This window comes from Protopterus annectens, chromosome 15.part0 (genome assembly GCF_019279795.1).
Source record: "Protopterus annectens isolate FY-2018-M chromosome 15.part0, PAN1.0, whole genome shotgun sequence".
Classification (NCBI taxonomy): domain Eukaryota; kingdom Metazoa; phylum Chordata; order Ceratodontiformes; family Protopteridae; genus Protopterus; species Protopterus annectens.
This window is the reverse complement of record NC_056749.1, coordinates 533,191,406-533,216,869: the sequence shown is the minus strand read 5'-3', so window position 1 is coordinate 533,216,869 and position 25,464 is coordinate 533,191,406. Positions and strand designations below refer to the sequence as shown.

At 38.3% G+C, this 25,464-nt stretch overlaps 1 protein-coding gene across 1 annotated transcript in view; it reads right to left on the bottom strand.

Moving 5' to 3' along the window:
- LOC122789853 (sodium/nucleoside cotransporter 1-like) overlaps positions 1-25,464 on the bottom strand; it is a 486,120-nt gene that overhangs the window by 120,797 nt on the left and 339,859 nt on the right. The window contains exon 17 of the mRNA XM_044057287.1: positions 12,338-12,419. Coding sequence (XP_043913222.1) covers positions 12,338-12,419 — 82 coding nt within the window. The remainder of the gene's footprint in view (positions 1-12,337; positions 12,420-25,464) is intronic.

The following is a 25,464-nucleotide window of genomic DNA, read 5'->3' as shown; positions in this document are numbered from 1 at the left end:
GCCAAGAAGACATTTGGACTGCAAGCTAGAGTCTACCTTTCCTATCAGGGACTGATTTCAAAGTATAGGCAAAGAGAAAGGGATGTGGGAATCCCAAGCGAAAGACCTTTTCTGGAAAATGTTTAGCTGAATTCAGAACATACGCTGCTGTTAAAAAAGGGGATAATGAGTACAGTATATAAAATATTGCACAATAACTACACAAATCAATCAGTGCAGGTTACAAGGGATCAGGAAGAGAGACTGGATAAGCAATTCACAGAGAAATAATGAGAAGACATATGTATGGCTCCCAAGTATACAACAATGTCTAGAAGATTTAAGGTTTTTGCTTGGAAGTGCTTGCATAGGTATTTGTATACCCCTAGCAGACTTCAAAGAATTTATCTTCAGGTAGATGACAAATGTTGGAGGTGTGATGGGGAAGAAAGAGGTAACTCGGAACATATATTTTAAGAGTTTAATGAGTTGACAGGCTTCAAAAAATCCATACATAGTACTCTGTCAGAAATATTTTGTGAACAAATGGGTGTAACTAAGGAAATTATTTTTTTGAGCTGGGATACAAGATCTGAATTCTTTAGATACTGTAAGACCTTGCTAAGTTTAATTCTGGTGCTGCCAAAAAAGCAATTACTAGCAAATGAAAATCAATGTCTAAACTAACTGTATTCAAAGTACTGAATATTATAACAGAGATAAAAGAACTGAAAGTATGATCTTTAGAAAAGGGTAGGAGCATATTTGGTAGATAAATATGGAAATTGTGGGAACAATACATGCAGAAGAATGTTTTGGAGGAGGAGTGAAAGTCAGGAACTGAGCAATTTATTTAATGGTGGATTGATGGTAGTTATACAAAAAACATATGTGATGTATAATGTTTGTAACTAGGAACATGATAATGTGTTTTCTGTTATTTTATATAAATGTAATAGTTGCTTATGTCTTAAATGATAATACAATAAATGTGTTAAAACATATTCAGGTAAATGGTGATATAATAAAGAGCTAAAAGCTGTTTTGCTTGACGGTCATTAATAGCACACATTTCAACAGGGTCAGAGCTGACCACCATTGAAGGAGCTTATCATTACTGGTGTTATTTATATACATCACAAATTCATGCAGGATTTCAAGTTTTCTCCAGTGCTGTCTTGACACTATCAAGGTAATGTCACCAGAAATCTATTTATGGGAAAATGGTTGTCCATAATCATAAATAAAATTCTCCTTCCACCATCCCATACATAGATTTGAATACATTCATGCCATAGGGGTGCACATCACTATACTTCTAACTTGTTGGCATCAATAAGTTTGTAAAAATATAAATTTTCAAGATGTGGACTATACTTTCTGATGTAGGATGCCTTCCTAGTAACTTTGGACATGCAGAATGCCTACTTCCACATTCTTGTTCTCAAAGTTCACAGATACTACTTTCTCTTTGGAGAAATTCTTCTTCTTCTGCTTCCAGTACATCTCCTTATCATTTTGCATTTCCACTGCACGCATAGTGCTCACCAAATCTCAAGCAACACTATTTGCTCATCTTAACTGATAATGGACTTCTTATTACAACTTACCAAAACAAAGTCTTTAGGTGCAAGGACATTTTACAAGGCCCTGAGAAGCATGCCATCTTCTGTCCTCATTACTCCCAATGCAAGATTTCATATGCTGAAAATCTAGGAGTACATCAAAAGCCTTTAGGATCAGCATTGTCAGTTCATGAAACATATTTTCCCTCTGATCTCCTTATTGATAAAGATATTTAAGGATGGATCCTTCAGAATTTAAAGAACCAGAACCTTCCTTTATTACTTTCAGTAGCAGACAAGACATTGATGATTGACTCCCCTACTCTGCTTGTGAATGAGATTTCCAAAAACTTAGACTCTGATCATAATATAAACTATAAAAATTTGTTGGCAGTCTGCCTGGCTTTCACAGAATTCAGGCCAGTGCTGAAACCAAGAGTTATGTGGACAGGCACATACAGTAAATGCAGTCATGCATCAACAAGCATGGAGAAACCTTCTGCTATTCACTCTGCAGACTAATTGTGACAGTTTGGGAACGAGGTGCTTCATATGATCTTGTCATCAAAGCACAATGGAAAACACAGCAGGGAAATGTTAATCCCTCTTGAGCTGACATTAAACCGGCAGACCTTTCATCTCATCACTGAAATGCAAGGTCTTCCAGAATTGGAACTATTTGCCTCTCTTCTAAACAATAAGCTTCCATAGCTTTCAATCTTCCATATCCAGAATGTGGAGTACTACCTCTCATAATGTCGAACAAATGGACAAAATGTGGAAAACTTACTACCAATTTATTAACAACTTCAACTAAGAACCTACCAGCAGGGATAAACTGTGTTACATTATGCTTATAAAAATACTTTTGATTAATTAATATGATTTAGGATTATTTAACAAGGATATAAGTTAAAAAATTCTTAACAATAAATGTGTGACAGACCCTTTCAATGTAAAGCACTGAGGAACATGGATTTTTTTAAGACTCAAAATGAGGAACATTTCTTATGTGGAGGTACACGTGAGAGCTCTGCCAGCTTTTCCTGTTTTCCTCAAGGTACCATCACAGCAGAACAATGGTAACCCACAAATCGTCAGTAAATCAGAACCAATAGCCTAGTATGCATTTAATATAATTCATTTAATTCTAATACTGCGGTAAATCTAAATCATAACTCTGTTGTTACTTTATGATCAAGATGGCTGTATTACCCATCTTTGACAAATATTAATCACTCTGTCTCTAGCCACATTGTTTCATAGCAATATTCTAACTCAGTTAGAGGGTACAGTATTGCATCTAGCCTTCCATCTCTCAATCTGACATAATGGAAGCTGTCAGGTTCATTTTTAAGAGTCATCCTTTTCCCCTAGGAGAAGTACTTGAGTCAGAAAGAACTTAAGAGGCCTACCCCCCAAAAAATGCATGCCACTTGTTTCTCATTGTTGTTAAAACAGTTTATTAGATAAAGATTTTAGTTCACGTCCTCAGACTGAGGTATACCTTACTGTCTTGACTAATGTTTGTCTGGCTTAACCTTCAGTAGATACATCTGTCCACATTTTTAAAGCCCAGGTTTCCATTTGTTGCCTGTAATATTGCAGTTATGCCACTTATGAAGAGTACCTTCATTTTGGACCTGATAGTATTCCAGTCTCTTTAGTATGGGACCTCAGGCTCCTAAATAACTTGAAACTGCCTTCCATTGAAAGTACTTTCTCGGTAGACCTGAAATATCTTTATTGAAAAACTCTTTCTTAGCACTTATGCCTACTAGAATTTCTGAACAGCAACCCATAATGCAAAGAATCCTATACAATCTTCTAGAAGGGCATTGTTTAATTGATAACCAATCCTTCTTTTACAGTAAAGATGGTTTATAAGCTTTCATTTAATCAGTCCATTCAAATGGCTTATTTGACAAACAAATAAACATAGGAGAAATGATGAAGTATATTATAGATTTTTGCAGGTAACCTTAGATACTACTTTCAGAGAAGAAAACCTCTGAGACAGCCTGACCATCTACCTGTGTTTTTATGAAGGGTAAACATAATCAACCAGTTACTAAACGGATACTTGTTGACGTCGTTGCATTCTGCTATAATAGCCATACCACTCAACCCTATCAGCACAAGAATTCTGGACAAAGCCAAAAATAATGAGAGAACAAAGGCACAAAATCCACGGCAGTTTTAAATACTGTTAATAGAAAGTTGCTAGAATAGTAGGTTTTGCATGCCTTTTCTGAAGGATGTGAAATCTGAAACTCAAATGTTTGTCTTATTTAGTGACTTAAATTGTTAATGATTTGCAAGAAAACAGAAATTGCATGATGGACATATCAAAAATTTGAGGCAACAATCTAGATGTAAAATTATGGATAGCTGAGAGATATGATGATATATATAACAAGGCTTTGACTGGGGTGGATTAGAACCCATTTTATCAGACAACCATCTAGCTTTTTCAAAGCTATTTCTGTCTAGAGTATTTGTGAGGCTGCTGTCCGGGCTTCCTTCCATACGTTCACTAAACCTTAAAACTGGATGCCCATTCTAGAAGCACAGCATGTTTTGTTTCAGAACATGTGGTATTAAATCCACCCATTTTTGGGAGCTGAAGGTACACTGCTTGGGACTCCCACAAATATAACTGTAATTCCTTCAGCAGTGATCCTTATAATCAGCCTAGTACAACTATACATCATAACAGTACACGTTCAGAACTAAGCTCATTTCTACATATCAGAGTCATACTCTGAGTTTTACCATATGGGTCTTTGGTTAAAAGTTATTATTATTTTAGACACCCAGAAGGTTTATTAAATGGAAGATGCAATTGTCAGCTTAACTGAAAATGGAAAATGCAAACAAAGCTAATTTATATTCCTAATTTTAGTTTTGCAACTAGGAATACATTTGTAGTGCATTATATGATGTTCAATCTAAACTTGATTTTCAATTATTTTTTTTGTTTAAAAATAAGAAACATCTTTATTAAATTATCACGTATGACATGGGCAATCACACATTTATATAAATGAAAACAAACCATATTGACATAATTTTAGTTGCAAACATTATACATCACTTGTAATCTATCCAGTCATTGTCAAACATTACATAGCTCATTCAAACCCTGCCTTCTTTTAAACCCGTTTCTCCTGTGCATGTATTGGTCTCACAATTCCCATTTTTTCTATATAATTTGCACCTACTCTTTCCTAAAGGTCCCAGTTCCAGTTGTTTTATCTCTGTTACTATATTCACTACTTCTAGTGCAGTTGGTTTAGACTTTGATTTCCATTTTCTAGTAATTGCTTTTTTGGCAGCCACCATAGTTAGACTCAGCAAGGCTTTATTATATCTACGTACTTCTGATTCTGTATCATAGCTCAAAAAATCATTTCCTTAGTTACACCAATTTACCCACCCAGCATCCCCAACAGAGTAGTCTGCAGGGAATCTGTAAAGCATGACAACTCATTACACTCCCAGGAAATATGCTCCCAGTTACCTCTTTCTTCCCCATCACACCTGCAACATTTGCTGAGCATAAAAGTTGGATCTGTATTTGTTACAGAAATTTTGTTTGTTTTAGGTTCATAGGTTCATAGGTTCATACTAGGCTATCTGCCCGAGGGCATTTACAAGCCTAGCCCATCGTTTTGTGGCTTACGCCACCCCTTTAGTATGGGGAACTATACCCATTATTTTGCTGTGCCTCTGTCGAGCAGTGACACTGAGGTAATCCCTGGGGTATATCTGCGATCTCCCATCCATTGGTCAAGATTTCTCTTGAACAAGGCCAGCGAGGTGCTCTGCCTCACATGTACCGGGATTTTGTTCCACAGCATAGGGAGTCTTTGGGTGATGAATCTATCCCTCCAGCATGTCCTATTAATAGCCGTGTCGAGGTTTAAGTCTCCCGCCCTTGTGGCGCTGATGGATCTAGATTTTTTGAGGTGAAGCATATTCATCAAATCTGGGTTTGACATGGCCTTGTATGTCAGGCAAAGGTCACCTCTGAGCAAGCGGTAAGCGACTGAATAGAGCTGGAGTTCTTTCAGTCGGGCAGCATAGGACCGATTTTTGAGACCCTTTATCCTTTTGGTGAGGAACTTTTGTGGCCTCTCCAGCTGCTGCAAGTGTCGGGTCAGATACATTCCGAATGGGGCATTGTACTCAATCATTGGTCTGATGAGTGATGAGTAAAGGGAGACTATGACCTCCCTTGATCTAGATGAGAATCCCTTCATGATAAGGTGGGCAATGTAGAAGGTCTTCCTAACTACTTTAGCTACATGGGTGTCGAATGACAGACTACTATCAACCTGGGTCCCCAGGTCCCTGATAACTTCTTCTGTGCTCAGTGGATTGCCACCTATTTGGTAGCTAGGGGTAACCTTGTTTTTCCCGAAGGGTATGACTATGCATTTTTTGGCATTTAACTTTAGGCCATGGCTCTGGCACCAGTTATCCGTTTCTGTGAGACCCTTCTGAAGGATATCTGTGTCAGATGTGTTTTCTACTATGGCACCCAGTTTGCAGTCATCTGCAAACTTTGTCAGCCATAACCCTCCTGTGTTTGCTTGTACTTCAGAAAAGTAGATGCCAAACAAGAGTGGGCCCAGGACTGAGCCCTGTGGGACACCACTTGTGACAGGCTTTGAGTCTGACATGGCGCCAGCAACTCTGACCCTGTGGGTTCTGTCACTCAGCCAGTTTGCAACCCATCTTGTGATGTATGGGTTAACATTTAAGCTGATGAGTTTTTCAATGATACCCGAGTGGGGTATTGTATCGAAGGCCTTAGCCAGATCGAGGTAGGCTGTATGGACTGCCTTTCCCTCATCAATGGCTTTGGTGACTGTTTCAAAAAGTCAACCAAGTTTAAAAGGCATGATCTGCCTTTGACAAAGCCAAACTGGGTTGGATCCAAAGTCTGCAAATTCCTATGTCTTTATTTATGAGGTCCATTATGATCCTCTCCATGGCTTTGCAGATAAGGCTTGTCAAGCTAATGGGCGGTAATTTCCAGGGTCGGTGGAGGCACCGCCTTTGTGAAGTGGGACCACAGTTGCAGTGCGCCACTCCTGGGTGCGTATCCAGAGGTAAGACTTTGATTAAACAGTTGTCCTAGCTGTGGGTTTAATTCCTCATTGAGTTCGTGGGGCACACAGCCGGGGACACCATCAGGTCCCATGGACGCTGTGTTATTTGCTTTGGAGGCAGCAGTTCTCACTTGGGCACTGGAGATGTTTGGGGGCTGCAATCGTTTGGTATAGATATCTCTCCTTTTGGGAGTTTGCACTGAACCTGTCAGCCAGTATGTTGGCAATGTCTGTAGGATCAGTAATCTTCACATCATTTTGAACTAGTTCTGAGCATATTTGGGAGTTTCCTCCTAGGTTTCTAACATAGCTAAAGAAGGCCTTATGATTGTCTTTTGAGTCTTTAGCTATTTTTCTCTCGAAATTTGCTTTGGATGATTTTATGAGAGCTCTTAGTTTTTACTTATAGTGATCAAGGGTGTCTTACCTTTTAAGGATTTTGCTCTATCTTGTAGTAGCTTCCTCCTTTTGTTGTAGAGTTTGTTTATGGCTGGGGTCCACCAGACTGGACGCTTGCCTTTGGTACAAAGAGTCTTTGTTTTGCTTGGGATTGCCTTATCCATGCAGTCCTGCAGGTGCTGGTAGAAGGCATTTGTAAGTGATTCAGCGGCTTGAGTACTGTTTTCCGCCGGCTCGGGGCCTTAAAGGAGACCACACTAGTCTTTAGAAGTGTGAAGTCGGCTTTTGAGAAGTTCTTTACTGTGGTCTTTTTTATTTCAGGGGGGGGGGGGATGAGGACCTCCAGCGAGATTAGTTTGTGATCTGATCTCACCAGTGAGGGGTATACTTCCGGTGTTGAACATTGTGCTCCCATGTTCGTGATGATGAGATCAAGTATGTTATCTCCTCTTGTGGGGATGGTGACTAGTTGTTCCATGGCATTTGAGTTTATGAATTCCAGGAACCTTTGGGCTAGGGTGTTTGGGCTTGAGTAGTGTTCCCAGTCTATATTAGGGTAATTGAAGTCACCTAGTATGATGGTGTTTGGTGATACATTTATCCCCTCTAGTGTTTTCAGGAAGGCCATGTGAGGTTCCTGAGTTTGTGAGGGTGGCCTGTAACATGCTACAATTTGCAGAGCAGTCTTGCCTATGGTTAATTGCACCTGGATGGTCTCCGATGCATCGTGCGTTGCCACCAGTCTTGAGGTGTGGGTGTCCTTGATGAATATGGATACCCCCCCCTCCTTTCTTGGTATTGTCCGGATTTTGGGGCCGGAACGCATGATATGAGGTAAAACCTGATAGCGCTGGGGTGCTCTCAGGAGCCTTGAACCAGGTTTCTGTCACAGCACAGACATCGATGTTCTCCATACTGAGAAGGGCCTTGAGTGCGTGCATTTTGAGATTTAGACTTCTGGCATTGAGCAGCATTACCCTTAGTTTTTTTCCTTTTTTGTGTTCTAGGGTGGTAGGTTTAGAACTTGAGCCTTGCCTAAAAAAGGCACTATGGGGGTGGCAAGAGCCTTTGCCAATATCCAGAATCCCAGGGGTGACAGGTGCAAGCCGTCCCTTGCGAAGCAGTGTGGCTTGTCCAGCATGTCATCCCAGGCAGACAGATACTGGATCCCCTTTGAATGACACCAGTGTTTAAGCCAATTGTTAAAGCTGATCATCTTATCTCTGTATTGTGGCATCATTCTTGGTGAAGGTAGGATACTGCTCAAGGTCAGGGTCGTACCTGCCTGGGCTACATAATCAGAGAGCTCCTCAATGTCTCTTTTCATGTAGTCCAAGGAGGTACGTCTCAGGTCGTTTACACCAGCGTGGACAATGACTGAGTCATATTTGTACCTGCTATTGAGAGACCTGAGTGCTTGCGTTATGTGGTGGATTCTAGCGCCTGACAGGCAGCTTACTGTGTCCTTCTCCTTACTCAGTCTGGTGAGCGGGACGTCAGTGTGTCTGACTATGGAGTCACCAATGACTAGTGTGTCTGGCATTGTGTTTGGCCTTAAGGGCTGTGACTGTTTGACACTCTGACTGTGAGGTCTATGTGTTGCAGGTGTTGTGTTCTGAGGTGGTGGTTGTTTGGGTGTCTGCTTTGGTGGCCTCTGCTGTTTTGGTAGATTTTTGATCAGAGCCTCCGAGTATGTCTTTGTGTGTTTATGTGTATGATTTGAGGTTGTAATGGTACTATGTGAGACTGGGTCTATAGTGTGTGTGGTAACCTTCTCCTCCTGACTGGTCTTGCCAGTCCTATGTTGAGAGAGCTCAGCCTCCAGTTTGGCCGTATAGTTGCATCTCTCGCATGTATTTGTGTTTTGTGGGAGGAGGAGAGGGTTGTCTGTGTACATGAGGCAATTGTAACATTGCCTCAATATTCCCAGGTTCACCAGCTGAGCAGGAGAGGACACTAGCAACTGATCCCTCGACATGCTAGAAGGATAGACAAAAACTTTAAAAAGATTCAGGGGGACGTGGGTGACCGAGAAATGGGGGGTTACCTTTTTGGGGTACTATCTATGACAAGAGTGCCGTATCAAGGTAATAAGTACTGCAGGAGCAAGTGCTAGGTTTAACAGATAGAGAATAGTCTACTTGGAGTCAAGTAGAGATGATCTTTTTAGTTATAGGATACGCTGATTTGATCAGTAGTATAGTTCGAGGAAGGTAGTTTTAAGGGAAAATTTGAAGAGTGGACTTTAGGTAGCCCGAATAGTTTAAACCTGCTTAACCGGCGCTGCCCTAGTGTGCAACAGTGGCAGCTCCGCGCTAAATCGCGCTAAATCATGCTAAATCGCGCTAAATCGCGCTAATTTGCGCCAAAGCGTGCTTTATAGCAGGGGGCTGGAAAAGACAGGAGGAATGGCTTACAATTGAGGTTTGTTATTGTAACTTTGAAGCATTTCACAAAATGTGCCATATCACTTAAACCTTTATTATAGTATAACGTTTTGAAACATATAACAGTATTAGTTCTTGCAATCTTAAATTTTATTACTTAAGGTCTATAAGTATTTTTGAGGCTACAGTCATTATGGCCACCTTCCAGGAACATTTGTTGAATCGGTACTTTTGTTCAGGTCATTCTTGGCTCAAAAATGAGGAACAGCCATATAGCACAAGATATATAGTCTCTAACAAAATGACACCCTTGAGTAGCTTCATGTCAAGATGTTACAATTATGTTCTCTTAGAGATATCCTATTGCTCACATTTGGCTACCAGGCACGTGATGTTTGATATCCTATTTATAAGTGTAATTCTTATAGCAGTGCCCTTACTGCTGTGGAAAATCATGCACACACAGCTCACCTACTAATCTACATTATCATTATTATATTTGTATATGTTTTAGTCTGCAGCTTTTTCTCTATTTGTTGAGTTTACACTTTGCTTTATATCACGTCTGCATGGTATTGCTCCTGATTTTATTTAAATAGTTAGATCTCTTCTAGATCTTGTTATTGTTTACTGTTATTTTATAATGATGTTCTTTCATATTGGCATGTATGTGAGTTTTTCAAGCCACCTAATAATACTAAATGACACATTTTGATGGAACTCAATATACTAATATAAGAGTTAATACTGTCGTAGTCCTGGCAGCATGCTACTTATCACCATCATCTTATTTTAGTTGATATCGCCCCAAGCAATTTCTGACTTCACATGCTAATTGTAAGCCATTTGCAATCTTGAAAACCTTGTAATTACAGTTGCCTGCCAAAATGTATCTACAAGTGTTTTAACAGTGCAGAATGTTGATGACACTGCATAAAGTCCATGTAGATCACATTGGCAGTATTTCCTTGCTTCATTTCAGCTGTGACTAGGTCAGATACTATAATGGGATAGACAGGAGAGGCCTGTATTCTAAGAGACCATGATTTAGACAGCTTTCAATTACAATGCATGTCGACTATTCATTTATTAGCCTCTTCATCATTATCCTCAGACAAGATATCAGGCTAATTGGATTTTATTTATCTAAATCCAGCACTTACCAGATGTCCTTATGCAAACTACCACAGTTTTTACCCACATCCCCTACATAGAACCTGTTTCAGTGAATAAGAAGAAGCAGGTCACATGTTGTTCTTACGAAACCTCTGTGAGTTGTTTAATATATGCTGACCCTATTCACTTTTTCACTGTCCTGAAACCTTCCTGAGCTGTCTCTCAGCTTTCTCTTTTGAAAATATATCCATCCCATCATCCATGTAGCCATCCAATCATCGATCCATCCATCCATCACATGTATCCTTTGCTGAATCACTTGCCTCACAGCTCTATACCTTCCCCTTTTAATTCAGCCTTGTTTGCCAGCCTGTACTCCATACCCACTAAAAACTCTCTCACTACCCTTCTCTTTCCTGGCTTTATCATAACTTTTTGAATGTCTCTGTTGAAGATGTATCACTGCAAATGCTAGAAATGTTGCTGTTGTTTATAGGGTGTACTTTCTTTGTTAACTTTGCTGTTTTTCCTCTCTGTTTCATTTTTTTCCATTATTTCTTTTAGTATCGCCTAAGTTACTCTTCTCTTTAACTTCCCTGCTGCTGTTAAACTGTAGAATGACTTCCACTTCTTTTCTTACCTTCTGCATTTTATTTTTCATTTGTTAACTGGGTAAACTCACTAGGCCTATTCCTCTTTTCAGAGAAGCCCTCGGGCACTGCCAAGTTAAATGACTTGAAATAGATCCAACACCAACAGAAACGTGAATATCCTGAACGTGACCAATAAGTGTTCCAACTCCTTCAAATAGTAATGAAATTTATTCCAAACATATAAAACACGGCACTAACATAAAAACATGGTAACTGACATAAAAAAACTGATACGAAAAAAAAAATTTTCGTATCAGTTTTTTTTGTATCAGTTTTTTTCGTATCAGTTTTTTTATATCAGTTACCGTGTTTTTATGTTAGTGCCATGTTTTATATGTTTGGAATAAATTTCATTACTATTTGAAGGAGTTGGAACACTTATTGGTCACGTTCAGGATATTCAAGTTCTGTTGAAGTTAAATGACTTGCTCAAAGTCACACAGTAGGCAAATGGAATCAAATTCTCGGCTACAGGATGAAGTTCATTAGTAGCTCATAGGCTTAATATCCTGTGCTAGACTGACAGACTTAAATTACCCTTGATCCTCTCTCTGTCATCTGAACTGTAAATCACAGAGTGATGAGGTTAATATTTCCATGGACATCCTGATGTAGTAATAATCATTGTTACATCATTATATGCAGATGTAATAAAACAAACTGAATACTTGGAAAGGTCAACAAAGTGTAAGAAAAATGAGACTGCCTTTTATGTGCAATCACTTCAGTACAAGATGGAAGACATGGTGTCACTGACATGTCTCTGCAGTGAAGCAGCATTCAGACTCCCAGTTAAACAAAAATATTTCCAAGCTAAGAACAGATTGAATTTTTTTGGTATTCTTCTGATTAAAAAAAAATAATTAAATTAAAAAAACAGAAAGTATTACTACATTATTTGCACTGTAGGTTAACTTTACAGCCAACATGGTAACTGGTGTCCCAAAAGAACAAAGGCAAACTATGAGAAAAAGAAATAAAAGGGACTAAATATTAACCATTGGCTTTAACTGTTTTTGTTTTTGATCTTATTTTTAGATAAGACAAAAATGTCAGCACAAATCAATATAGATGTGATTACAGTGAGCAAAGAGCGATTTATTAATATTAATACTTACACAATCCTCCAAGCATAATTCCGATGGAACTGAAGTTAGCAAAACCACAGAGGGCATATGTTGAAAGTGTTTCTGCTCTAATCTGCATGTAAAGTACAAAACACTCAGTGAGTGATTATAGAGATCAGTGAAATAAGACATACAGTCTACTCATAGGATGGAATGATAAACCTGACAATTTTCCTTCTGATTAACCAGATCTTGTTATTTAACAATATCCTGTAATAGGCTGTCTCAGCAAGGCTAAACATCCACATAGTTATTGTAAAGGCATTTTCAAAACTGCAAATCCGGCTTATGTTTTCTCTTAAAATATTAATGAAAATAGCACTGTACAAAGTCAGAGAATAAACTTTAATACAAATAACGATATACACACAACTACGGTTCTCTACTCCTGAATCTGTAGCTATACTATGTATGATTGGGTCCTATTTTGTCAAGACCAGGTAGTGTGAAACAGATCCAGTGAATGGGCTTAAAAGGGCAGTAATATTTTAATCCTGATGTAAGGGGCTTTGCCAGTGCACAGCCTTTTCTTAATAACCAAGTTTGAGGCCACGCATATTTAAGGTAGGTTATAAATTCTGGATTTTTAAGGCCCTATTTACTGGAACAGGCTCACATTGTTGAGTCCCAGTGAAATGAAAACCAGTGAATCAACAAATATCCTCCCTTTTTACACAATAACATAAAATACTTACAAAACATTTGTAATAATTTTTGAGTTAAATATTTGCTGCATGTACCCCTAATTCGAAGTGCCAGCTCAGTGAATCCATACAAACATAGTACAACCCTTTGCACAAGTGTTACAAAGCAGTGGAACTAGGCTGGCCTTTGATAGGCTATTGTTGTAAAACTCAAGACAGTGAGAACTTTGTTTCAGGCTCCTAACACAACTTGAACAATTAATGGAGTATCTTCATACTGCACAGATGTACTGATTAGTAATAAAAATAACAGAGATCATTTTTATCTTAGAAATTATTCTATCATCTATCTGTCTATCTATCTACATCTGTCTGTCTATCCGTATGTCTATTTCCTCCTTCTCTGGTCTCTGTGTTGTCTCTCTGTCTCTTGTCTCTGTGAATATATAGATCATACACTAGTATCTATCTATATTCACCCACATCTACTTATCTATATAGATAATTATTCCACCAAATGATCAAACACTACACTGTTTTGTAAGTATTCTCTGTGCTTAAAGCATTCTATTCTACTTACTGCTTTCTATAGTACAGAAAGAATATTTAGCAAAGATTAATGAAAACTGTATATTATCCTAGATGTATAATGCCAGTGTATTTATTTCCCATTAGAAGTAAACCTTTGCAGTATATTGATGGTTTACTATAAGCAAACAGCTGCTGAATTCTGATTCTCCGAAACGTATTGCAGTGTTTATTGCATCAACCAAAGTTTTTTGTTCCATTATAAAAGACAGTCGTGGCAAAAGCTTGAATTTATTTTGTATGTAAATCTTGAAGAAAAGGATTCTTTCTTTTTCTATTCAGAAAACCAAATTGCTAATGGTGTGCATACAGAGTGGTCATTATAATGTGACGTTTTCTTGTAGATCACAATATTCAGAAGATCAAAACTCTTTGTGAAAAAGTAGTATATCTGAATAGAAAACACTTTGGTTTTACATCTGCAGATATTTCATGAGTTATGTCATTTAATGTGGGTTTCCCTGGTCATTTTCCTTTGCTGCCTCCTGTGGATGGTTTAAATCCGTGCTAATGAAAGACTGGCATTCATGCAGGTGGATTCTTGATAAACAGTGAAGCTCATCTTCCTCATTAGTCCTGGTCTAACATAACGATTTTTTTAAAGCCAAGTGGGAGAAACTCTCAGGTTCTTAATTTAATTAAGTCAATGAGATATTCAATTAGTGTGCATTTATGTTTTCTGGAGAGGCAATGCTAAAAGATGCTATTCAATGCTGGAACTACTGAAATATGTGAATCCTGATCTGGTCTACCAGGACAGAAGAAGCATTCTGATCTATGGTGCTTGAGAGTCAGGTTTCAGTGGTGAGCCAAGATCAAGTGGCTGCCTGGAAAGTGGATTAAGTGGCATTTTCCATTTCTCCTTTCCCTATTTGGGTGTATTGCAGCAGGGAGTCATTGCTACACTAGGGGCCCCAATGGATGCCATTACACCTACTAACACAACACATAAGGAAAGACTCAGGGGCACAGAGATAGAATTTGCTGTACTCAGCTTGATGGCACCACCAGAAAAGCCTTACAGGTAGTATTGATGGGTGCAGTTAGGTCTGCTAGACACATGTAGCCTGTAGAATATCTTAGGAGTTTATGAAAAGAAATTACTGGCTGTTAAGGTTTGGTGAAGTATTCAGATCTATATCATATAATCAAATGACTAGATTGTTGAACATCATCCCATCAATGACATAGTCTGTTGAACTCCCACACCTCCACTAAGTATATAAAGCAACTCCGGGGAACACTGGGGAAAGGGGAAAATTTCCTGATCTCTACCGTAACAAGATCTCAGTCAGAACAGTTTGAAAGCCTGCATTATTGATGAAATGATGTTCGGCAATGTGGCCATTTGATTATATGATATAGACCCAAAGTATTCTGAGTACCTAGCTCTTTAAGTAATTACCTGTCAGGAGAAGGTACTTAGGTGTAGAGGGAGGTAGTTCCCTATTTAAGCTGAGACCAAAGACAAAATGAGAGACATCATAAAGCTAGCTCTGGAGGAGTCTGGAGGATCTACATAGAAGGACAAAGATTCATCAGTCATTGGAAAGTTATAACCAAAAGAGTTTATGGAGTTTGGAAGTGGCATGTTTTGTTGCAGTAGAAAACCAGAGAGCCACATTTAGCTCAGCTGAGGCAGGATTATTTAAAAACTATTATTGCTGGAGGTTTTACTTGCACTTGAGGTTGCCAGAAATATTAAGCTTTTTGCACAAAACCAGACACTTTTTATTTGTATAGACACTGCTCACTGATTACTGGAAACACCAATTGTTCTGCATGAGCCAGTAGTAAGAGACTTTTCTTCATCTCTTCAGTGTTTTACATCTAAAGAACTGTTTCCCTTTGTTTGCTAATCTCACAAATGCTGGCTCATGTCTCAGTTTAGTTTCATCTTTCAAGTTTATGGTAGTATAGCAACATAATTAATGCTGCTGTTTTGGGCTGGCTATTCTAACAGTGTTTCTGGTCATATTTTGTAGCACTTTTGACTGCTGAGTGTGTTCATTGCAGGAAACTGAAATGTCTTTTGCTTGGAGTTGTTCAGCCTGCCATGTCAATATAAATGCCTAGCATCTTCAACTTTTTTGACATTTCTGTAGAGCTCTTTAATCAGTATGGGAGACACATATTCTACATACGTATGTAATATATTCTCCAAAAGAGCCACAAAATTAGTGATGACTTCAGCATGTGAAAGAAGTGCATTGTTTTCATCAGCAGGTGATGTTGTTTATGCAGAACACTAGTGAATATCATGACCATACAAACATCGCCATGCACCTGCTATACGTCCCCAACTGTGTGTGCTTTTCAGCCCTTATTAAAGCAGGAGGATAATAGGAATGCTGTCTAGTTGTGCCGTCATTAAAAGCCGCCGTAAGGATGACAAATAAACGGATCTTGCTATTTGGTAGAGGTTTTTGTGGTTTGCCTTGGCACCATACCTCTCAACCTTTTAGAGCAAAAAATCTGGACAAACCCACAAATAAAGGGGGGACACTTTTTAAATATTGCTCTTACAAACTTAGAAAGTTGATAGAACAACAGGTTTTGCATTAGTATGAATTTTTGGAATGATATGAAGTCCGAAACTTAAATGTCTGCCATATTTTTGTGACTTTGGTCCTCAATGATTTCCCAGTGATTTTTCCAGAAAACCACAATTTTATGAGAAACAGACCAAAAATATGAGGCAAAAATCTGGACAGTCTGCAAATATCTGGACAGTTGAGAGGTATGCCTGGCATTGACGTCATAAGTAAATCTGTTTGCATTCCAGAATATTAATAATATTATTCAGGTGGATCAGAATATGAGTGCAGACGCTATGGATGTAATTATCATAATATGAGCGCAGAAGCTATGGATGTAATTATCAGAATATGAGTGCAGAAGCTATGGATGTAATTATCAGAATATGAGTGCAGAAGCTATGGATGTAATTATCAGAATATGAGTGCAGAAGCTATGGATGTAGTTATCAAAATATGAGTGCAGACACTATGGATGTAATTATCAGAATATGAGTGCAGAAGCTATGGATGTAATTATTAGAATATGAGTGCAGACGCTATGGATGTAATCAGAATATGAGTGCAGACGCTATGGATGTAATTATCAGAATATGAGTGCAGACGCTATGGATGGAATTATCAGAATATGAGTGCAGAAGCTATGGATGTAATTATCAGAATATGAGTGCAGAAGCTATGGATGTAATTCTCAGAATATGAGTGCAGAAGCTATGGATGTACTTCTCAGAATATGAGTGCAGAAGCTATGGATGTGATTATCAGAATATGAGTGCAGACGCTATGGATGTACTTCTCAGAATATGAGTGCAGAAGCTATGGATGCAATTCTCAGAATATGAGTGCAGAGGCTATGAATATAATTATCAGAATATGAGTGCAGAAGCTATGGATGTAATTATCAGAATATGAGTGCAGACACTATGGATGTAATTATCAGAATATGAGTGCAGAAGCTATGGATGTAATTATCAGAATATGAGTGCAGAAGCTATGGATGTAATTATCAGAATATGAGTGCAGAAGCTATGGATGTAATTATCAGAATATGAGCGCAGAAGCGATGGATGTAATTATCAGAATATGAGTGCAGAAGCTATGGATGTAATTCTCATAATATGAGTGCAGAAACTATGGATGTAATTATCAGCACTGTTACTGGAGATGGTACATTTCTAAGTACAGAATTTATTGACAGTACAATGACTGCAGAAGGTATGGAATTAAGGTTTAACTTGGATATTGTTGACATCTACCTCGAGTGTACCTGATAAAACATTCTTAACCAAACTACAGTGTTTGCAGACTTTATTCTGAAAGGTACAAGAAGATTTGGCTTATAAAGGGGAGACTGGCATCTATTCAACACAACTTTGGGTAATTAACAGATAAAGACATTCATTTCAGCCTCGTTCCAGTTTTGTCTAGTTATTTGCAGTTCATTCCAGTATTGTACAGTCATATCAGTTCTAATTGCTACTGCAATAAACAGCATTAATAAAGCTGTATTTTTATGAGGAAGGAATACGTGAGTTGCACTTAGCAATACAGAAGTTGTATTTAATAATTAGATAAACTGGGAGAGTTAAAGGTGTGAGAGAAACAAAATAGTGTATTAAATTCACAAATCATTTTTTATCATCAATCCTTTTTTTTAATTTAATTTAATTTAATGTTGAAACAGTGTAAGAGTAAAAGTTCACAGATTAATGATGCCACTGTTGAACACCCCAAACCCATGTGCAAAAATGTGAAAAGGGGTTGTGGATGGATGGATATAGATACAACATCTTACAAAGAACATGCAACATATTTAGCAGAACAAACTGCATACAAATATCTAGGATGGTTGATGCAGCAATGATAACACACTTAATAGTATATCTAGTCACATCCCCCAGTGCAGTAGATGCATAGCAATGTGAAGAAAAAAGTCAGTATATTAAGGGTGATTATAACTTATTTATTTTATTTTTATTTTACATTTGTTAACCGGGCTAGTCTAACTGAATACATGTCCATTTTCAGTAGAGGCCCGGGGAGATAAGCTCCAAGACACACAGATAAAATACCAGCAAAAAACAAAATAACATCAGTTGTATATACAAGGACATTTCTGGTTAACACAGAAATATTCAGTGAGGACAGAAATCATTACAGTGTAAAATGCAGGTTCAAATCAACATATAGGTACAGTACATAATGAAAAAATAAAGAGGCAAACAAGCTATACAACATACAAGTACAGTACATAATAAAAAAGAGGCAGTCTAATGTATAGTTATATTAATAAAGAGTATTTCCAAAGATAAGTATCCAGAAGGATGGAAATAATGAAATACAGAGGGAAATGGTAATTATTGTTAATAAGGAAGCTGGAACAGTTAATGAAAAGTATAGGGTAGGCAGAGCATATTTTGGATAGAATAGACAACTAGTCAGGTTTAGTAAAGGGGCATTAAAAGTGTGTTCTGAGGAAAAGTTTCGGTCTGTTTTTGAAGAGTGATATAGAGGAATGTGAGGAAAGGTCGCTGGGTAGAAGATTCCAGAATTTTCCCATAGTATTAGAGAAGAGAGAATCCCCAGCCCTGTTGTTAGATTTAGATGTGTTTACTAGAAGTTTCTGAGAAGAACGTAAGGACTTCAGATTATTATGGGGGTGATGATGGTAGATAGAATAGGAGTATCGGAAGGTTGATAAAGAGTCTTATGGGCAATGGTTAGTTGGTGGCATTTGAGCAGATTATGTAGTTCCAGCCATTCTAGCTGCTTTAAATTAAAGCAATGGTGGGTTCTAAATGGGTTGCCAGTAGCAAATCTGGCTATGTTATTGTATGAGATTTCCAATTTGTTGAGGTTGTTCTTAGATAGATTAGTGAAAATGGATGAGGCATAGAGGAGTGTAAAGATTAGATGAGTGTGTGCAATAGTAGTTCTGGCTGTAGGTGACAGGAAGTGTTGAATCCTGTAGAGACAGCCAAGTTTTTTGTTGACAGATTTTATAGTATTGTTGATGTGAATGTCAAAGTTAAGGTTGTTGTCAATGGTAATACCAAGTAGCTTGGTAGTTGGGTCTGGTGATATAATAGTACCATTAGTGGATATAACTGAAAAATCTATGCGAGAGGACTTATGAGTAGGATTGAAAAGGATGAGTTTAGTTTTTTGGGGGTTTAAGAGAAGGCAATGCTGTGTGAACCATTGTTCAACTGTGTTAAATACTTTTGGGTAAGGGAGTGAAGTTCGGAGGTGGATGTGGCTGAGCATATAAGTGTGGAGTCATCTGCGTATTGTATGCATGCAGCATGGGGGACTGTTAGATGAAGGTCATTGATAAATATGGAGAAAAGGTGAGGTCCTAATATGGACCCCTGAGGGACACCAAGGTTAATGGGTAGGTGGGTAGATAGAGTGTTGCACCTTGTCTTTTATCTAAGTAGGATTGGAACCATTTTATAGAGAGTGCATCTAAAGACAGGGATTTGAGGATATCTATAATAATTTGATGATTTACCATGTCGAATGCTTTGGACAGATTGATAAATAGTGCAGAGGAAAGCATATTACAGTTTTGTTTTTTGTTAATACAATCCATAAAGGAAAGGAGGGCAGTGGTAGTGCTGTGAAAAGGTCTGAAACCATGCTGACAGCTAGAAAGTAAGTTATTTTTGGATTAGGTGGTCTAGCAATTGCGTATGGATGCATTTCTCCATGATCTTCGCCAAAGGAGAGAGAAGGGCTATGGGACGGTAGTTGGAGAATTCGGTGGAGTTTCCACCTTTATGAAGGGGGATAATATGGGAGACGTTCCAGATGCTAGGGATGTGACCTTAACTAATACTTCTATTGATCAGAATGGAGATGGGGTAAGCAATCGACTTGGCAGGTTTCTGTAGATATTCAGCAGGGAGTTGGTCTGCTGAAGGAGAGCCTGGTTTAAGGTTTTGGATTAGGGTAAGAATATGGGTTGTTGGGACTGGTTGGAAGAGAAATGGAGGGGTGGGGTTTTGTTATAGGTAGGTAAAGTGAAGTTATTAGGTGATAGCTGACTGGCTAGTGTTTGGATAGCATCAGTGAAAAAGATATTGAATGCATTGGCAGTATGCATGGGATTTTCCTGGTCTGTGTTTTGTGGGTTTGGTGTAATGGATTGACCTGGATGTAGTAATTGGTTAATGCATGCCCAGAATTTTTGTGGGTTATTATGGTTAGCTTTCATTCATAATTGCCAGTAGAAACTAAGCAGATATCATGAACTCAGTAATGATTTGCATAGCTTATGGCAAATGCACACTATAGCCTCAGGTTATGACTCATACCTGTCACCTCCAAATAAGAATTACACCACTGGCTGCAAAACGGTATTATAACCACTAACTTTTCAGGATTTCATCCATTCACTTTCAGCCCACAGCCTTACAATGCAGTTTTACCAACAGTAATTGAGACTTAACCAAAATAGTTTCTTATATATGCACTTTTGCAGTGTTTTCCATAGAGGCTAATGATACTTCTCAAGTTACAGTGCCCCTTTCCTGTATTCCAGGTACATGTTGCTATCAGTCAGAATACTAAACAATTGCTAAGGTCTCAGTTACTGAATATTCTTCCAGTTAACCAGCCAACAGTATATTATAACAGCTGACAGTTAGTCCGTCTCCCCTCAGATGAGTGGATATCAATGGTCATACCAATATACTTTGCCAAATGTTGGTGTCATCTTTCAGACTCCAACTTTTTTGATAATAGATAATATAAAGTGGTAAGATAATAGCAGAAAAAAGTGCCATGCCCTGAGAAGGTCTCAGTTTTAGAAGTGTTGAATTTTAGTTGATTACAGCATAGCCAGTGATGAACAATATTCAAATAACCCACCAGGGAATTCCAACTTGCTATACTCTAAGGAAGGAAGGAAGGGTACAATGGTACACCATCTGGATAGCAATGATAACTTAACTCTTTCTTAATAAGATTTCACAGAGTAAATAAGTTATGATAAATCCAAAACTGAGCCCTGCGGTACACTATACTAAAGAGGATAAGGATGAAAAGCATTAAGGTCTTATAGTACTCGTTAGGTATGCCAACAAAGGTAATAGGCTCGAGCCCAAACTGTTCCAAAGTGTTGAGACCTGATGGCATTCATTATGTATGTCAAAAAAGGTAACAGGCAAACCTATGAGCTAAGTGACCACATTGTGATCAACAGTGCTCAGTCAGGATACAGTGGTCAACAGCATAAGATGCTATTAGGAGATTTAGTAGTACCAATACTTAGTAAACAAAAAAAAATTGACATAAGGAAATTATTTTATGCCCTAGGATAGTGTTAGTGTCATGATGAGCTCAGAAACCAGAGGGATACAGCTCAGTGAATCAATGAGCATAGATTATATTCTTTGACAGCAAAGGCAAGTTAGAGATAGGTCACAAATTATTAAAACTATTTTTTGAGTACCAGGATAAGCATAATCTACATGTACTACATGCACTATACACTGAGACAACAACACATCCCATGGCTACATGTAAAGCAGAGCACCTCGCTGACCCTCTTCAAGAGAAATCTTGATGAGTGGATGGGTAATAGAAAGCTCACCCCAGGGATCACTCCAGTGGATCTACTTGATAGAGGCACTGGGAATTAATGTCGGGTGGCGCGATGCCAGGGCACCTCCTATGGGCTAGGCTTGTAAGGGCTCCAGGGCCATTAGTCTAGTACACACCTATCACCCTATAATGTAAATACTTAAAAAAAACAAAGATGTGTCTTTAACGCCCCTTATCTAAAGGGTAGGCTATTTTACAAGAATTGATTGTTTTTACTGTGTGTGTGTGTGTGTGTGTGTGTGTGTGTGTGTGTGTGTGTGTGTGTGTGTGTGTGTGTGTGTGTGTGTGTGTGTGTGTGTGTGTGTGTGTGTGAGACAGCATGTGTGTCTCTGACTGTGTCTTGTATACATGAGTATTTTGTGCATATTATCTTGCAGAATTATAATTAAAATTGATCACCTTGCTGCTCCTGGATGAGGAAAACTAGTGTTGTGGTTAGTCTTCTCTCTCTCGTGGTCTCAGGATGCTTCTTCAGTCCTAGTTACTTCTGTTAGGTGGAAGCACTGTCCTCAGTTCTTGTAATAAATCCATATACTCAGTTCTTGTAATAAAGATCAGCACTCAGATATTTTATAAGGCTTCCTTTATTTGGCAGGTGAGCACTGTGGTTGTCACATCTGGGTATTTATTACACTTACAATAGGACTCCTCAAAAGCTAAATACACTGCTTCAATGGGGCCTAATGATATACAGCATCGCTTGTTAAACAGCTTAATTCAGGACTTATCAGGCCCATTAGGATCTCTACTTAACTACAGCTTCCAGAATAACTTTGTCCCGACAGAGTGGAGGACAGCAAGTCATCTCTCTGCATAAAGGGGGACTATCTACGGACCCAGGAAATTACAAACCCATAATTTGACTAATTTTATATGTAAGGCCATAGAAAGAATAATCATGGACCTGATAAATGACACAAGAAACCTCCAAACACTGGGCCCAACCCCATTCAGCTTTGTGAAGGGCAGGTCATGCCTACTCATATCTCGCAACTGTCCAGATTTTTTGCAGAATGTCCATATTTTTACTTCATACTTTTGGTCTGTTTCTCATACAATCTGTATTTTTCTGGCAAATCACTGGGATAATCTGAGGATTAAAGTCACTAAATAATGACATACATTGGAGTTTCAAACTTCATATTCTTCAGAAAGATGCATGCTAAGAGAAATCTTGTTATTTTATCAGCTTTCTAAGTTTATAAAAGCAATATTTAAAATCTGTTCCTATTTTTGGGCTTTTGGCACCCTATTATGTCAGCCTGTGTCCAGATTTCTTATGCTAAGAGGTCGAAAGGTATGTGCCTACTGAATCTGGTGAATTTCTTTGAGAAAGTCACTAAGGCCATGAATGAGGGTAAAACAGTACATACTGCTTACCTCAGCCTGGCCAAGCCATTTGACACACTACCCACTCAGGTATTACAAATAAACTCACAAAACTGGACATAAATCTTTATGTTACAAGATAAATAGCCATTTGTCTCATGGACAGGGCACATGTGGCTAAAGCAGGTAAATCCAGATCCAGCAAGAGGGCAGTTGCTAGTGGTGTGCCACGTGACTCAGTGATGGGACCACTCCTGTTTGGAATATAATTCTCTGAAGTCAAAGTTAATGTGGAAGGCCTCTGGATGACAAAGTTTGTGACAACTGCAAGCTGGGAGCAAACACTGAACCCCCCCCCCCAATGATGTAGATATCCTTCAAGAGAAACTAGATCAACAAATGACTGGTGCCAGAACCATGGCCTAAAGCTAAATGCGAAAAAATGCATTATCATATCATTTGGGAAGTTGAATACACTGCAAATTACACCAATAGCACACCTTTAAGAGCAGACTCAGAGGTGAGAGATCTAGATACACAGATAGATAGCAGCCTGAACTTTGACCATTATGTGTCCACAGTGGTGGGGAAGTCCTTTTATGTGGTACAACTTATAAATAAAGGTATGGCATCCAGATCCAAGGAAAATATAGACCTGCTGTGCTCAGCCATCTTTAAACCAATAATCAAGTAAAATGCACCATTTGGCATGTATTTGACTAAGCACTTACAGCAGCTGGAGTGAACTCAGAGGTTCCACACAAAGAAAATACAGGGTGTAAGCAACATGTTTTATGTGGATAGACTAAAACCCCTGTCCCTTTACTCTGTCTCCTAATGACTATAAAGGTGTGACCTATGTCTGACCTACAAGGCACTCATAAGTCTAGCCTTAATGGAGCTGCTACACATCCATAAGTCAAACAGCTTGAGGGTCACCCAATCTAGGGATTTAAACTTAGTCAGTGACTCAAACAAAACATGCTGGAAAGACAGATATGTGTCTCAGAGATTGCCCCTTCTTTGGAACAGACCCCTTCCCTGGCCCTCTTCAAATGCAATTTGGATAAATGGATGGGGAATCACAAATTCACATCTGGAGTACTACCAATATCCCTTAACAACAAGGGCAATCTTTAAGATATTTAATGCATAGGCACTAATCCATGCCATCCTGTTGCCCCTAGAGGCGATATATTGGTTAAAGTCAGGTTATGTTGGCTAGGCTTCCAAAGCCTCTTAAACTATTAGCCTAGTAATCTCCTATGAACCTATGAACCTGCAGAAGATGAGAAATAACTTTTTTTTGTGGGACAGGTGCCAATTTTATTTTATGAAGAGAAGGGTAAATTGGGGAAGGAAGGAAGGAAAGTAAGCGGAAGGTAAGAGGATTAGGTCAGGTAGCAGCAGAAGACATACATGACTGACAGCTTGTGAGGTAGCAATGATGGAGCAGTGAAATGCAATGCTGAAGGAGACATCAGATAGGGAGAAGACAATGGTGAGGGCAGGACTGAGTGGCCGATAACAGTAGTTATAGACACAAAATGGAGGGGAAATACCAGAATAGGGAACAGAATTGGGTCATTACATTGCAGTTTCTGCAGTTTAAAGGTTTAAGTTATATTGGAGCTCATGATTTCTTCCAAACGATTATTTGGAGGTCATGATTTAATTTGAAGATAATTTAATATTAGAATTATTTGTTGCACTAGCCAGTGTACTGTAAACCAGTTTACTCTTTTTTTATTATTGGACCATCCCCAATAAACTTTTATTGCAATCCAAAATGATGTAATTTGGTGCTACCCCTTAATAATTCTAAATTACTAAAATAAGTATTCTTCTTTTAAAGGCTCTGTAAATTATGATTATATTGCCCCAAGCTCTGTTATATGACAAGGAAAATGACCCCAAATTTCTTAACCTAATATTGCAATTTTTCTGACTTACAATGTATCTGCTCATTTTATATAATAGCATATCCAAGCTGTTAGAGCACTACCCAGATTCAAGGCAACTACCTGCATGAGAATAGTATGGTTTACATTGTCAAATGTCCAACTTAAATCTAACAATATTGCATTAAACTGTAAGATACTATCTATTGTCCTATGTGGTCCCAAAAATAAAGATTTATGTTAGTAGATAGGCTCTTGCTAAAAGCAAACTATGAAATATCACTCAAAGAAAACTGCAGACTTGTCTTACACTTTGTGTAACTTTGGTAAAATAAAAAGAAAACTACAAGTTGGGCTGAAAGCGCTAAATCAGTGGATTAAAGTTCATTTTGTGTGATATAGTGCTCCATCATCACTTGTGGTTTTCTTTTTATGAAATTATCATTGTTTTTATTTCAATTAAGCTGCTCTAATTTGGCCAAGGACAATCTTCTGTATAACACTGGAAA